General features: G+C 40.1%; 1 protein-coding gene across 1 annotated transcript; it reads right to left on the bottom strand.

Annotated features, from left to right (window-relative positions):
• Positions 1 to 622: 622 nt before the first annotated feature.
• Positions 623 to 16621, bottom strand: LOC139455030 (uncharacterized). The gene is made up of 4 exons (XM_071236615.1): positions 14993 to 16621; positions 14054 to 14575; positions 12946 to 13080; positions 623 to 790 (listed from the first exon to the last, which is right to left on the bottom strand). The coding sequence occupies exons 1-4, from the start codon at positions 16619 to 16621 to the stop codon at positions 623 to 625; spliced, it is 2454 nt and encodes an 817-aa protein (XP_071092716.1).
• Between the last annotated feature and the right edge of the window lie 19 nt (positions 16622 to 16640).

Below are 16640 nucleotides of genomic sequence, written 5' to 3'. Positions count from 1 at the left end.
AAATTTTACACAGGATGAGGCACATGTTTCTTACGCTACAATGTTCTAAGGGACGTCCATGTCTGTGATGACACTGTGCCAAAGTCAGTACCGGGTGTTACCACCACGAGCATCGATCACAGCTCTGCACCGCCTGGGCATGGACTGTATGAGTTGTCGAATCTGGCGTTGTGGAATCCCTCTCCACTCATCCTGCAATGCATGGTTCAGCTGTTTTTGAAGCATTTGTGGTTGAGGCAGTCGGCATCGTACACGTCTGTCTAGCAGATCCCTCATATGTTCAATGGGGTTTAGATCAGGCCATTTGGAGGGCCATGGCAGCACAGTAACATTGCTGTGGGCAAGATAATCCATGGTAACACGTGCAGTATGCGGTCTTGCTAGAAAATCTCTCTTCTGGCGTCAATGGCGGGAATAAGGTGACGTTGAAGGATTTCATCACGGTAGCGTACGGCAGTTAAATTTCCCTGCACGTGCACCAGATCTGTCCTACTATTCACGGATATGCCTACCCACATCATGACACTTCCACCGCCGTATCGGTCGACTTTATGAATACAGTGTCGAGTGTTGCGTTCATTTCTCCGTCTGTAGACACGCATCCTACCATCATGGCGACTCATCACTGAACCATATCCTTCTCCAGTGCGTTAGGGTCCATGGTCGAACATTTCTGCTCCATTGCAGACGTGCACGACGATGATGTTGCAGCAGAACGGGCGCTGTATATGGTCTCATTGGCTGTATCCCATGCTGTCTTCGGCGATTTCTGATGGTTTGCGCTGAGACTCTGCGAAGACCAGGAACACTGTTAGCTGTGAATGCTGCACTGATTGTCCGGTTGCGAAGATTCGACACCCGGATGAAGCGGTCCTGCGCCGCAGTTGTGACCCTGGGTCTTCCACTTCTCGGTCGATCTCTTGTCGATTCGTGGAGTCTGTAGCGCTGCCACAGACGAGAAATGGTACTCTGCCTCACGTTAAAGTGCCGGGCTACTGATGTCTGACTTTCTCCAGCTTCCAGACGTCCAATGGCTCTGTTTCTACATTCTTCATTCAGTCTTAGCATCATGAGAGTCGAGTATACAGAACATCGGAGAGTGATTCGCAGCAGGACTCCCAAATTGTTTATGCCCATCGGTATAAAGGTTAAGTAGCCGTATTTGCACGTGCAGCATGCTTACAGCTTTTTCTCCATGCAATTTCTCCCAGTTTGGTTTCAAGATGCTGTATTTTGGCGACAAGTCACCAAATGTTGTGTTCGGGTGCAATAGATTAGTGTAAGGTCAATATTCACAGTTAGCAATGACATTTATATTGAGTTCAAGCCTTCATCTTTAATAACAGTCAAGTTTGAAAAACAGATTTCAGCTATGCGTTTCTTTTTTTGGCCAGTATATTTTTCCCTTTTCTCTGGTTGTATTTCCACTTAAAGAAAACACGATGGTCTATTTTATTTTATTTCATTGTAGTGATGGCGGTTTGGCAGCTATAATGACTGGTCACTAGAGTTGTTTCACAGCACTTTAGACAAAAACATTTTCAATGCACGCGATAACCAATCCGAAAAACATTGTTATCACTATCCAAAAAAATTGCAAGGGCCTATTTTAGTAAGACCTATGTGTTAATCTTCGATTATAATACCGAATCCTAAATATGATATATTAGGAAATTGATAACGAAGCAGCGGGTCCAGGGTATGTATTAGTATTTATCTACAATTCTTTTAGTATTTATCTACAATTCTTAGGTTACTACTGATGCAGCGTCAACATTTAGTGAGATGATATATTTCACATATGTACTTTTGAATAAGTATAGTCTTCCTGTATGTATCATGCTAAACAGTATATGTGTCTAGGTTTGTCAGCACCATACCCGTGCTCGTGGGTTTCACCAAAGTGGCAAACGTCTGATACCTGCATCACTTCGGGTTTTCCTCCCACATTAAGCTGACACGCCGTGATATAACTGGAATACTGTTCAAAGCTCCATTAAGCCCAACTCACTCACTGCTGATTCTCCTCCTAATATTACTACTGTTACTACAACTACTATTGCTACTACTTTTACTACTACTACTACTACTACTACTACTACTACTACTATTGCTACTACTACTACTACTTTTACTACTACTACTACTATTGCTACTACTTTTACTACTACTCCTACTACTACTTTTGCTACTACTACTACTACTACTACTACTATTACTACTACTACTGTTACAACTTCTATTTCTACTACAACTACTACCATTGCTTTTACTACTACCATTACTACTACTAGTATTGCTACTACTGCTGTTGCTACTACTACTACTATTACTACTACTATTGCTACTACTACTATTGCTACTACTGCTCCTATTATCATTACTGCTGCTTTTAGTTCTGCTGCTGCTACTACTACTGCTGCTGCTAATGATACTACTGCAAATGCTACAAGTACTGTAGCTGTTACTACAATTGCTATCACCACTAATGTGACGACAGTTGTAATTAAACATATTGCTGATGAATGGTAATGCACACCTTGTTGTGGTGTTTCATAATCACCATAACAACGTACGGTATAGAGAGTATCCACGATCTTCAATGAAGTGCGTATAAGCTGGCGGTTGTCCCGCACAAAGTGCATGGTCCGATGTTATCTTTCACTCGTATGACACAGTAGTACTATTGGCGGTATCGCGTTAACAATCTGATCACACAATCCACAGGCGATCACACAACAAATACCCACTGCGATCGATTATCAGCAGTGAACAGGTTTCAGTTTTGCAAACATATAACTCACATGTTGGTCCTCCGTTGATCGATAGCTGGTGGCGCACAAACTATATCCTGTGTCAAACGCCGGTGCCCAGCCGACAACATGAGCGTCCTGCTGTCATCAGTGAGGTTCTGACATCAGCTACCATACTTGTGTCGCAGCCATATGTACAATCAGGTTCTGGTTGAGTATGTCTCCTCTGTTCCTACAACATATACATAGAACCCACACTGCACTGTCCATGATGACGTGTTATTGTCTATGGAAAGATATTCGAGCATATGTTTGTTTGGAGATATGGATGAACATCTCGCATGACGTATTTTGAATAAAACAAATTGTCGCAGAATCATGAAATACTGAAAGAAAAAAAAACTGCTGCCGTGACTTGTTTAAACATAATAGTTGGAATACTTGGAGAATGTCCACACGACTTAACGTATATTTAACGAAAAAGAGTAAATGTTCATACCTTGAAAGATTTGAACATAACTTTTGGGGAGAATGTTCCTTACACCCGGAAGTTTCGAACACTTGGTATATTTTGTCACGGGGTAACACATTTCTGAGGGATTGTGACTAATAATTGTGCATGATGTGTTTAGTTTGGCAGTGATGCCAATATAAAGAGACTACAGCACGATGATGAACTTGGTAGAGCGGCTGTTGACGTTCGTTGAACACCACAGGTATTTTACAGACGTTTGAAACACTTATATTATGTTTCGTCTGTATCTTGAAATTCCACGTGTTGGTCTGTCATCAGCAGTATGTGTCCCATGTTTGATGGTGTCGTGAACACCCACAGCACACAGCATTGGCCATAGCCATGTCGCCTTGATAGGTTTACCTTGTCAGTGTAACTTTCACTACACAAATACTGTACCCGTCTCCACGGAGAAAATAAGGAAAGTTTAGTATTACCAGCCCATTTGCTGGAATACAGTAGAGGGCCGCTAGTTATGTAGTACTTCATACGACAGTGGCAGAGGACAAATGTGTCACCTATGGTATTGTATACGGCTGTGGCAGAGGACGCAAGTGTTACCTGTGGTATTGTATACGGCCGTGGCAGAGGACGAAATTGTCACCTGATTATACGAAGACCAATGATATTACGAAGACTAAAGGCATGAGTCCTGACCTTAACCCCGTAGAGCACGTGTACGCCGGCGTGAAGGCCACCGCCCGCTACATTAACTAAACCAGGCGCTGCTAGAGGAGTGAATAAGACTCCCTCACTTTGTCATCGGGAGTTTGATCCGGGCCATGCCACGCGGTACGAACAACAACCAATCGCGGGGGCGGGACCCATTATTGATCAAGTCATCTCAAACGGTCATTTTTGTACTTCACACCCGTGTCGTCTTTCTTCGTTGTTTGCACCCTTACAATACACCACACCGCCAACACCTTCGTCGTCATGTTACACCGCCAACACCTTCGTCGTCATGGTACACCTCGGCCGTCCTTCTTCATATCCAGTAACATCACTTGATAAATCTGTTTATCATATAATGGGTAGGTTACTCGGCAGGATAAAGCCAACGGATAAAAACGATATCTGTTGTGATCATATGCAGATAGAGATGCAAATATCAAAGGTCAAGCAGTGACTACTTTCAGTGTTTATAAACAAACATGGCGTCGCACTTGTAATTCGGCGATCGAGTCATAATTAACCATCTTAAGTCTGGATAAACTACAGGGATAATTGCTATAATTATCCAAAAAAACAGTCTTAGATACTGAAAATCAGTGTCTATCTGTGACGTAACTAAGTTTTAAAAAAACATTTTAAAAGTTTGGCAAATTTGGAGATATAAATTTTGAAACAATTTTGCGAGGGCACTAGGCCTAGTCAAGCGGGATCAGTAGCCATATCTGTGCTTGTAGATCTCTGCGGCTTGAAACCTTTTCCACAAATAAAAATAGTTGGATTTAGGCGAAATATGTATGAATTGTTACCTTGTTTCGTTTCTTAACGTTATGACAGAACAGGCCGACTGTCAACAACGTCTGAACGAGGCCGTGACGTCTCATAGACTAGGGTAAGAGTAGCTTCCCTTTGACAAAGGGCAGTTACTCTAGCGGACAGACCGATGAATTGCCGCGAAAGGCAAGTAAAAACAATTGTTGTTTTGCGTATATGTTGCTTCGCCACTGTATAAGAAACAGATTTCACTTGGAACTCTATTGGCTACTGTCACTGTCCGACTGACACAATCATCACTAACCCTGTGACGTAATAAATATTAATGCGCACCAAGGCTCGCTAAATACAATGTTTATTCCTAATGCAGGATATTTACCATCCCCAAACACACTCGCGTGATTTCCTCTATTTATTTCTGTAATCATCGGTTATTTTCGAACATAACCTCCGATGTTTGGAGAACATATTTCACATGTGTATATGTTGACAATAGGGATGGTTCGACATAAATGTCAACTCTAAAGACATCGTTATTCGGATATAGAAATATCACAAAGAAAGTGGTGTAAAACAAAGACGCTTTCATACAAAACGAAAGCTTACACATGATGATGATCAATAAGTGCATTGAACAAAGGTGAGGTTAAATGGGATTTAACGTCGCATTCAAGATTATTACACTTATATAGCGACGTACATACACGTGTGTGTGTGTGTGTGTGTGTGTGTGTGCGCGTGTGCGTGTACTAGTCCGGACTGATGCCGATTTATAGTGCTGGCCCACTGAAATACCATGCCGCAGTTTAACATGAATACCCCACTCAGAACAGTATGCTGACTCCAAGCCGATCAGTCCTTGTTTTAGCCCCTTTTATCCCCACCAGACAGGATAACAACATGTACCATCTTTAAACGTCTTTTAACGTTATGACGCGAATTGGGATCGAACCCCGGACATTCCGCTCTCCGGGCGTACGCTGTACTACCAGACCACGGAGGCGGTCTGCATAGAACTATGTCAATATGTTCGCCTTGAAGTGTGCAGTATGGTCCCGTAAATGAAATCTGCACATGAGAAACAGTTTTTGTTGATCTGAGAAATAAAAGACATACGTATGATACACACTGCATTGCTTGAATTAATATGTGATTTCTTTGACACATGTTTTATATTCTCTTATTAATGGACACGATGGCTGAGGAAACTATATACACTCGGAAACACAGGCGCACGCCCACAAACTCGGGACCAGACAGATGTCACGATACTATATTAGTGACTCGGAAACATCTGCAGCCACACATGCGCACGCCCAGAAACATCTTGGAAATAAAACGCATGCAAATCATTATATGAGCAAAATGCCGAGAGACAATGATATGCATAACAGGGTGCATTGTATATAGTTTTCATTTCATTTCATTGCAAAACAACCAGGCGAACTCTAGGGCGGCACGTAACCATAGTGATGTAGATGATTGGAACCGTCGTGGGAAGCAACGCCCCATTTGTCTGACAATAAAAGCGATGAATGCATACGAACCATCAATCATGTACGGTGGCAGTCAGTTAATCAATACTACCTAGCACAAATAATATTGCACCATCCTTACCCCGATTCACCCACAGTACATTTCAGACATTAGTGTACTGTTATATCAGATCATCCCATGTATATAATCGTGTCTTGAAGGTTACTGGTATATCAGTTCAAACCATTTATATAATCGTGTCTTACAGCGTACTGTTATATCAGATCATCCCATGTATACAATCGTGTCTTACAGCGTACTGTTACATCAGATCATCCCATGTATATAATCATGTCTTACAGCGTACTGTTACATCAGATCATCCCATGTATATAATCGTGTCTTACAGTGTACTGTTATATCAGATCATCCCATGTATATAATCGTGTCCTGCAGGTTACTGTTATATCAGTTCACATCATGTATATAATCGTTTCTCCCAGCGTACTGTTATATCAGATCATCCCATGTACATAATATTGTCTTGCAGCTGACTGTTTTATCAGATCATCCTACGTATATAATCGTGTCTTGCAGTTTACCGTTATATCATATCATCCCATATATAGAATCGTGTCTTGCAGCTCAATGTTATATCAGATCATCCCATGTATATAATCGTGTTGCAGCTTACTAATGTGTACGACCATGCTACGGGGTGAATTCCCCATCAAATGGCACAGAGTAATATAAAATTCCACTGCAAATGTCACGGGGGTGATGACAAATTCCACTGAAAATGTCACGGGGTAATATCAAATTCCACTGCAAATGCCACAGGGTAATATATACTTCCATTGCATATATCACAGGGTAATATATACTTCCACTGCAAATATCACAGGGTAATATAGTAATATATACTTCCATTGCAAATATCACAGGGTAATATATACTTCCACTGCAAATATCACAGGGTAATATAGTAATATATACTTCCATTGCAAATGTCACAGGGTAGTATAAACTTCCACTGCAAATGTCACAGGGTATTATAAAATTCCACTGCTTATATCACAGGGTAATATACATTTTCACTGCTAATGTCACAGGGTAATATAAACTTCCACTGCTGATATCACGGGGTAATATAAACTTCCACTGCTAATGGCACAAAGTAATATAAACTTCCACTGCTGATATCACAGGGTAATATACATTTTCACTGCTGATATCAAAGGGTAATATAGTAATATAAACTTCCACTGCTAATGGCACAGGGTAATGTAAACTTCCACTGCAAATGTCACAGGGTAGTATAAACTTCCACTGCAAATGTCACAGGGTACTATAAACTTCCACTGCTGATATCACAGGGTAATATACATTTTCACTGCTAATGTCACAGGGTAATATAGACTTCCACTGCAAATGTCACAGGGTAGTATAACCTTCCACTGCTGATATCACGGGGTAATATAACATTCCACTGCTGATATCACAGGGTAATATACATTTTCACTGCTAATGTCACAGGGTAATATAAACTTCCACTGCTGATATCACGGGGTAATATAAACTTCCACTGCAAATGTCACAGGGCAGTATAACCTTCCACTGCTGATGGCACAGGGTAATATAAACTTCCACTGCTAATATCACAGGGTATTAAACCTTCCACTGCAAATATCACAGGGTAATATAAACTTCCACTGTAGCAGTCACGGGGGTGTCATAAAACTCCACTGCAGCTGTAACGGGGGTATATACAGCGCCATTGCTGCAGGTGAAAGGGCTTATGTACAGCTCCACTGCAGGTGAAAGGTTACAAGCAGTAGTCGCCGTGACTGATAGCTGCATGTTTTGATTAAGGGAAAACTTTTGTTTGCTTTTATTTATCATTTGGGAATATACTTTACATGAGCCCATGAGTATTGTTTGTTCTGTTGTTTGTTATATATTCTCTTATTGCAGAAATACTAGATGTTTTGCTGTATTTCTAATTTTAAAGGTATATATGCACTTTCATAAAAATCAATTTTAGAAGCTACGTGTTAAAAAATCATTTCAGATTAGGGAAGGCTCTCCTGGTTCAATTTCCAGCCCCAGCCGCAGGGGATCTGCCGCCTTGTGAAGGTCAGTTAAGACCGAAGGATTTACTGGTCAATAAATGACGTCAAGAAAGCTGTGCTGCTATCAATTCAGGCTGCAACTAATCACAGGCTTCCTTTTTGGGTGATTATAAAACACTGACTTGATCTCTCGTCATTGGTTTACCTCTGGACAGAATAACAGCTCTTGCTTCTGCTAACCAAAGGTTATGAGCCTAACCGTTCTAATGTCTTTCTTCATTTGTTATGTCTACATTTATTCTAAATTTTACAAAATAGGCTGTAGTTCAACAGCTCACCTGGCTTCCTGTCACGTACTGACTCGTGAAGATTCCGGGGTAGACTAGGTCTTCAGCAACCCATGCTTGCCGTAAAAGGTGACTATGCTTGTCGTAAAAGGCGACTAACGGGATCGGGTGGTCAGGCTCGCTGATTTGGTTGAAGCATGTCATCGATCCCAATTGCGTGGATCGATGCTCATGATATTAATCACTGGATTGTCTGGTCCAGGATCGATTATTTACAGACCGCCGTCATATAGCTGGAATATTGCTGAGTGCGGCTTAAAACAACCAACCAATCCTGTCACTTACTGATGATATTAGTTAAGGTAATATTGGAGCATATTAGACAATTTGTTCATGCTTTGTTAAACTACATGTACTTAATATTTGACGCAAAGCAGACGAATTAATTCTAAACAAAACATCTCGGCCTTTTTCTGCCATATTTGTATGACGGATAATCTGGGATTCGATGGCGTCTGATTGGTTTGCTAAAATAGATTTTTCAGCATGTCTAATGTTCATGTAACAAACCTTGATCGTACTATAACTGATATCTAATTATATATATATAGCCTTGAACATAACACTTGAAATTTCACCGCAGTGAACATAACACTTTGACGGAACTATTGGCATACAAGAGTTACCTCCCCTTACATTGTCTCCCTTTATCGTAAGTGTCTAGCCCGTACACAAACTGTTGACGTCCTTTTTATGTTAGTTCCACATTGACAAGGCCAAATAATGACAGATTGTCATTTATGGAGTGAATATCACTTGTTGCCGTTTGTTATCCTCTCGAAAATGTGTCGTTATCAACTGTAGATTTCTTATTTAACTCATCAATCGAGAGTGTTCGCCATTTTTGTTACTTCATTATCGTGCAATCTTTCGCTTCCAACAGCGGTCTAGTTTTCAAGGAAATATTTTTTTGTTAAAGTTGTTTTTGTATATAATCATATCTAAATGTATGATAAAGAGTGTTCGTGACCCTTAATATTTTTTTAAACTTTTGTTTACATTGTTTAAGGTTTAGCAAACACAAAACTACTTTTAAAGTGAACCGTCCCCGTGTGTTAGGTAGGAAGAATTTACGCCACTCGTGAAAATATCTCCTTTTTCCTCGTCACTGGATGAGAGAAACATGATATTTCACTCGACAAATGAAATATCCTCTATATATTTTTAACATTCGACAATTGATATTAATACATAATTCATCATTTTAAAGATGTAGATTGTACTCTATAATCGTATTATAATCTTTCGGAAGTCTCTTACATATGTTATATGTTTACAATGAGTAAATGCTTTATGGTCGCTGATTTCGCGACAGGTGCGCGCGGTTTGACCTCGCGTGTTGTCAGACAACTGGGTATAGTTTCGGAACAAGTAATATTATCTACCTAGTTGTGACTGGGCTCGAACGTAGTACATCACGATTAGGAATATTTCCACGGTAGCCGACGAGTAAATGAGAACGTTTATCGCTTGACTAAGAGCGAAAGAATTGTATGTTGACATGTGCTTTTCAGATGTGATTCAAGACAATAACGGCATCCCATGACAATAATGTGCATATAGTTGTGCAATTGAATGGCATGTCTTAGACTACAAGGGCAAGCTGTCAAAATACATCCACGTCGAGAACGGCCTTTGTTGCATTACTTTCGCCACACAAATTAATCTAAAACATTTCAATAAAATAAATAAGTAAATACACACAATATACATAAATGATTTCTGAATGACAAAAAAATTGTATCTTGTAAAGGAGATTCCGTTATTTTCTAACATTATTGTATATATGATTTTACCCTGCATTATCTGATGATATCAATATATATATATATATATATATATATATATATATATATATATATATATATATATGTTATTCAATCTGTTATTAATTTTAATACTATCGAATACGTAAATATTATGTGATACATGAAGTCATATTTAAAAACAAAGAATTGTCACATTGATTACAATTAGAATTAGTACAATATAAAACGTCTAATAGAAGTATGACTGGACTGGAAGATCCTTATCCGTTTCTGCCAATAACACTGTATCATCTGCATATAATAACACGAGAAGCTTTGGAAATGTACGTAAATCATACCCTATTTGATCACTATCAGATTTCAGAACAATCACATCAATTTGTAAAAGGTACTAGACATAGTAAATCTGTGATCACTGTATACTACCCAATTTGGAGAACGTGGGTATCACTACATTGTTGTACAAATGCCATGCAGGTTTGCGTAGACAATGAAAAACTCACTGTCAAAGGTTTGAGTAGGCAATGATAAACACACTGTCAAAGGTTTGAGTAGACAATGATAAATACACTGTCAATAGATTGAGTAGATAATGATAAACACACTCTCAATAGTTTGAGGAGACTGATAAAACACTGTCAATAGTTTGAGTAGACAATGATAAACACTCTGTCAAAGGTTTGAGTAGATAATGATAAACACACTCTCAATAGTTTGAGTAGACAATGATAAAAACACTGTCAATAGTTTCAGTGGACAATGATAAACACATTGTCAAAGATTTGAGTAGACAATGATAAACACACTGTCAATAGTTTGAGTGGACAAAGATACACACACTATCAATAGTTTGAGTGGACAAAGATACACACACTATCAATAGTTTGAGTGGACAAAGATACACACACTGTCAATAGTTTGAGTGGACAAAGATACACACACTGTCAATAGTTTGAGTAGACAATGACAAACACACCAAAAAACAGTGCCAAAAACATAATTTGAGGGATTCTGCTGTTGGTGTCGTGACCGCCAAACCGACGAATTAGCTCTGAATACACACCGTTTTATGATATAAACGAGACATATAGAAAACAATGGTACAAATGGACAACATGCAGGAAACAAGGATACAATTAAATACAGGTCATGTATTATCAATTCACAGCTAACTAGCAGTGAGTCTACGCAAGATGGGGGATGTGTTTACAGATATAGCGCTCAAGAATATCAAAAGTAAGGAAGAGCTCTTGACTTTTATTTACAGTTGCAGTGATAAAGCGCTCATGATCAAACAGATCGGGTAGTCAAACAGAGGGATCACGGCCGATTGCTTGATTATCAATAACAACGTACCTTCAACTTTGGCCAGCATATTACGGACGTTTCCTTCGAAAGGATTCGCAAAAGAATTTGAAACACAATCCTTAAATATCCTTGTACATGACCTCACTGTGAACACTGTGAATGGAGAGAGAGGATATCAAAGTTTCAACTCGATCCAGCACTTTAATATTGTCTTTAATTTCAAACTTCACAAATTCCATATACCATAATTCCATAAATTCAGTGAATATCCACACAATGATTGAATAACATATCACACACTCCAAGAATAAGTCGTAATATAATAAACAGTCGCAGCACAGTTGCAGGATAAATGCAGGATAGCTTGTACCGTGGCTCGGACAGTAGCTCGGAGAAGTTGAAAAACCGTATGTCCTCTATTCCCTTAACACAATCTTCTTACACTCTCTTAGAAACATGTCTTACTTCTTTCGTATCTTAAAACTCTCTCCTCTTTCTCACACTCATTCGTCCAGCTATATATCTGAAATTCTTGTGGGATGCTTATCGCTGATGATCAGGTCACGACCTCTAAGACTCCACACAAAACAATTAACTTTAAAGTCTTAGCTGCAACATTATACTACTGCTGTCACCAACCCCTGGGAAAATAGCCTGAAACGGCCACTGGCAGCAAGGGCTGGCTGTTTCTAATGTTTTATCTTATAATTATACTAAACACATGCATCCATGCACACATACAAACCCTAACAAAGTTCCAATTAAAAGGATTCTCAATGAACCACAAATGCCTAAAATTCGGCTCTAACATTCCGGCCCCTAATTGTTACTTGTATTTGACTATAACAATTACCAAGAACTCATGGACAGAGCGAATTTTGAATGTACAACAATGTCTTCCTAAGCAACTGTAATTAGCTGCATAACTACATTCTATAACATAAGATGATCCTGTTTGTCATATTTAAATCTTAGTCTTTTACATTATGCATGAATGTAGTAAACATACAATATTGATCAATGCCATTCATCTTAACATCAAGACAGCTCATTGTCATTGAACATTGTACAGGAATTACATCCTATGTTCTATACTGTCAACACTTCATAAGCCTCAAAGTCTTGATCCTGTCTTTAAGGCAGTGTCAACATCACACAATCTCAAAACACAGCTTAAGTGTCACTCTCTAGAAGCAAACATAGCTTGCTAATAGGTCTGTCCAAAACCTTTGTCTGGGTTTTCACCTCAACCCGTCTTACAACACCCTTTCTGTCAGGCATAAGCTTCACAACCTTGCCCATCGACCAAGAGTTTCTAGGTGCAGTATTGTCCACTATGAGCACAATGTCACCAATCTTCAAATTTCTTCTAAGCTTCACCCACTTCTGTCGCTCCTGTAGGAATGGCAGGCACTCTCTTAACCATCTCTTCCAAAACAGATCTGCCATGTACTGCACTTGACGCCACCTCCGTCTTGGATAATGACCATCCATACCAAACATACCTGGTGGCAAATTTGGTTTTCTTTTCAAGAGCAACAAGTGATTTGGAGTGAGGGCTTCCAAATCATTTGGATCACTTGATGTTCTGGAGATAGGTCTATTATTGATAATAGCCTCTACCTCACACAACACAGTTCGCAAAGTTTCATCATCTAACGTTTGTTCTCTTACCAGAGATCTCAACACTTTTCTCGCGGTTCTGATTTGTCTCTCCCACACGCCGCCATGGTGGGAACCAGCAGGAGGATTGAATGTCCATTCAACATTTCTTTGTAACATCTCTTGATGAATCTGACATTTGTTCCAGTTCTCTTAACTCTTCTCTGAGCTCACACTCACTTCCAACAAAGTTGGTACCATTATCTGATCTGATGACTTTGACTTGACCTCTTCTAGCCATGAAACGGCGCAATGCATTAATACAAGAGTCAGTGTCTAAGCTATACGCCACTTCTATGTGCACAGCACGAGTTGTGAGGCACGTGAACAAAACTCCATACCTTTTTTCATGCTTTCGTCCACGTTTTACATCAAATGGACCAAAGTAATCCACTCCAACAAAGGTAAAAGGAGGTTCATCAGGAGTCACACGTTGAGATGGCAAGTCAGCCATCTTTTGCTTATCTGCTACAACTTGATTGCGTCGGCAAGTTAAACATCTGTGTATTTCTTGCCTCACTGCTGCATTGGCTTTGATAATCCAATATTTCTCAAACAATTTTGAAAGTACAAAGTTTCTGCCTGAATGCCCACATTCACGATGAACATGGCGAATAATCAGTTCCGAGACATGCGATTTCTTTGGTAGAATCACTGGGTGTTTGGAGCTTTCGGGCATGTTAGCGCGACTTAGTCTTCCACCCACCCTCAGCACACCATCTTCTACAAATGGATCAAACTTGGAGATTGGACTACCTTTGTTCAAATCAAGCTCTTTGTTTGAATTAAGTCTTTCAAGTTCACTTGAAAAGTCTTGCTGTTGAACATAGCAAACAATGGCTTTCTCTGCATTTTCTAAGTCTTTCACAGTCAACACTACAGGCATGCTTTGCTGAGGTGCTAAGCCTGCCTTCTTCTTTTGACTGCGATCCAGGAGTACTTCCCGTATCCTGAGCACCCATGCGATAGCTTTCTTCAGTGCAAACCAGTCAGAATAGTGACTGATAAGGCTGTCTATGTCCTTACATGGCTTGCTGTAGTCTATCAAGTTGACTCGGGCAACCTTCTTTAATTCAACGTCTTTCTTGGGAATATCTGTTAAAATGTGTGTCTGTTGAGACCACATTTCTTCATCTTCCCACATGAACTTTGGTCCTGAGAGCCATCTGGTATCTTTCAGAAATGCATCTATTGACAGTCCTCGAGATGCTTCATCAGCAGGATTGTTCTGAGTGTCCACATACTTCCATTGAGATGGGCTTGAGCCTTCATGAATTACTGACAGCCTATTTGCCACAAAGGTATGGAATCGCATTGAATCATTGGCGATGTATCTTAAAACTGACATACTGTCTGACCAAAAGTAAGTTTGGTCAATTGGCATTTCCAGCTTTCATTTGAGCATACTGTCTACCCGTATTGCTAGAGTAGCGGCTGATAGCTCCATTCTTGGTATCGTGATCTGCTTAAGTGGGGCAACTCTCGATTTGCTGATGAGAAATGCACAATGAATTTGACCAGTGCTACTGACTTGTCTTAGGTAAGAAACAGTTCCATAACCTGTTTCACTGGCATCCGAAAAATGATGTATTTGAGATACCATCTTCTGATTACTATCATTTGGTTGAATGCATCTTCTAATCACCATTTCCTCAAGCCTGCGTAGTTCCGACAACCATTTGGTCCAGTCCTTCTGCAAGGGAACGGGGATTACGTCATCCCATCCTATCTTAAGTCTGCAGAGGTCTTGTAAAATTCCCTTTGCTTTGAGAACATAAGGGCCTGCAAATCCTAATGGATCATAGATGGAGCTGACAGTTGACAGTATTCCTCTTCTCGTTATTGGTTTGTCTTTGATTGCAATCCGGAATTCAAATGTATCTGATTCGACGCACCAGTGTACACCTAATGCCCTTTCGATTGGTAAAGCATCATCTATGTCCAAGTCTTTAACTTCTTTGGCTCGCTCCTCTTCTGGGATTGATTCTATCGCAGCTCTGCTGTTACTTATCCATTTTGTCAAGCGAAATCCACCCTTCTTACAGATTTCTCTCAGCTTATGTGACATTTCAATGGCCATTTTCTCAGATTGGACTGAAGTAAGACAGTCATCCACGTAGAAACTCTTTTCAACAGCATGAACAACTTCCTTGCCAAACAAGTCCATGTTGTCCTTCACTGTTTCTTTCAGGGCAAAGTTGGCACAACTTGGTGATGAGACAGCGCCAAATAAGTGCACTTTCATCTGATGTTCTTGTAATTCTTCCTCCAAGTTTCCATTGGGCCACCATAGGAACCGCAGAACATCATAGTCGTCTGGTTCAACTCTAACCTGGTAAAACATAGCTTCGATGTCTGCCATCAGAGCTATTGGTTCTTGGCGAAATCTCAGGAGCACTCCCAATAGGGTATTGGTTAGATCCGGCCCCTGTAGAAGGTGGTCGTTTAGAGATTTCCCTCTGAAAGTTGCTGCACAGTCAAATACAACTCGTATCTTCTCTGGCTTTTTTGGATGGTACACACCATGATGTGGTATATACCACACCTTTCCATCCTTACGGTCTTTCTTATTCTCTGGTACTTTCTGGGCATAGTCTTTGTCCAGGAGATCTTTCATGAATACCTTGTAGTCTTCATAAAAGTTTTCATTCTTCTTAAATTTCTTCTTAAGTGAAATGGCTCTTTGTTCAGCTTGTAGTTTATTGTTAGGAAAATCTAATTGGGCATCTTTGAATGGGAGTGACATCTGGTAATGTCCTCCTGTCAGTGTCTTTGAGGAGTTCATGATGTCTAAGAATTGCTTGTCGTCTCTTGACATCTCAGGTTGATCATTACTGATGCGCTCGTTGAACTCCCTGTTGAAGTATCCTATTAACTGAAGATCCAATTTCTCGTCTCCAAGAACGTCAGTCCTGTTTACTGAGATCTCACTGGGAGATTCTGATTCCTGTACTAGCCCATTTACAATCCATCCAAGAATGGTTCTGACTGCATAGGGCCCGTTACCATCGCTGTTGATTATCTCATACGGTTCCATTGCTCTTGGGACATTGTTGCCAATAAGGAGTCCTATCTCCGCATCTATAGGTGGTAGTGTGACGTCCTGTAGATGGGACCATTGATGTATGAACTTTTCTTTGGGGACTGTGCTTGTGGAAATTGGCATTTCATCCTGTGTAAAGACAGTAGGCAGTTTGACCCAATTGTTTCCGTCAATGTCACCAACTTCTAGATTTGATAGGATGGAGGTATTTACAGTTTTCCTTTGAGTCATGGTGCTGACAACTATGTTT

This window comes from Haliotis cracherodii, unplaced genomic scaffold (genome assembly GCF_022045235.1).
Source record: "Haliotis cracherodii isolate W230 unplaced genomic scaffold, xgHalCrac1.p SCAF_11, whole genome shotgun sequence".
Classification (NCBI taxonomy): domain Eukaryota; kingdom Metazoa; phylum Mollusca; class Gastropoda; order Lepetellida; family Haliotidae; genus Haliotis; species Haliotis cracherodii.
Note: the sequence above shows the minus strand (reverse complement) of the source record. Positions and strands in the feature narration are given on the sequence as shown.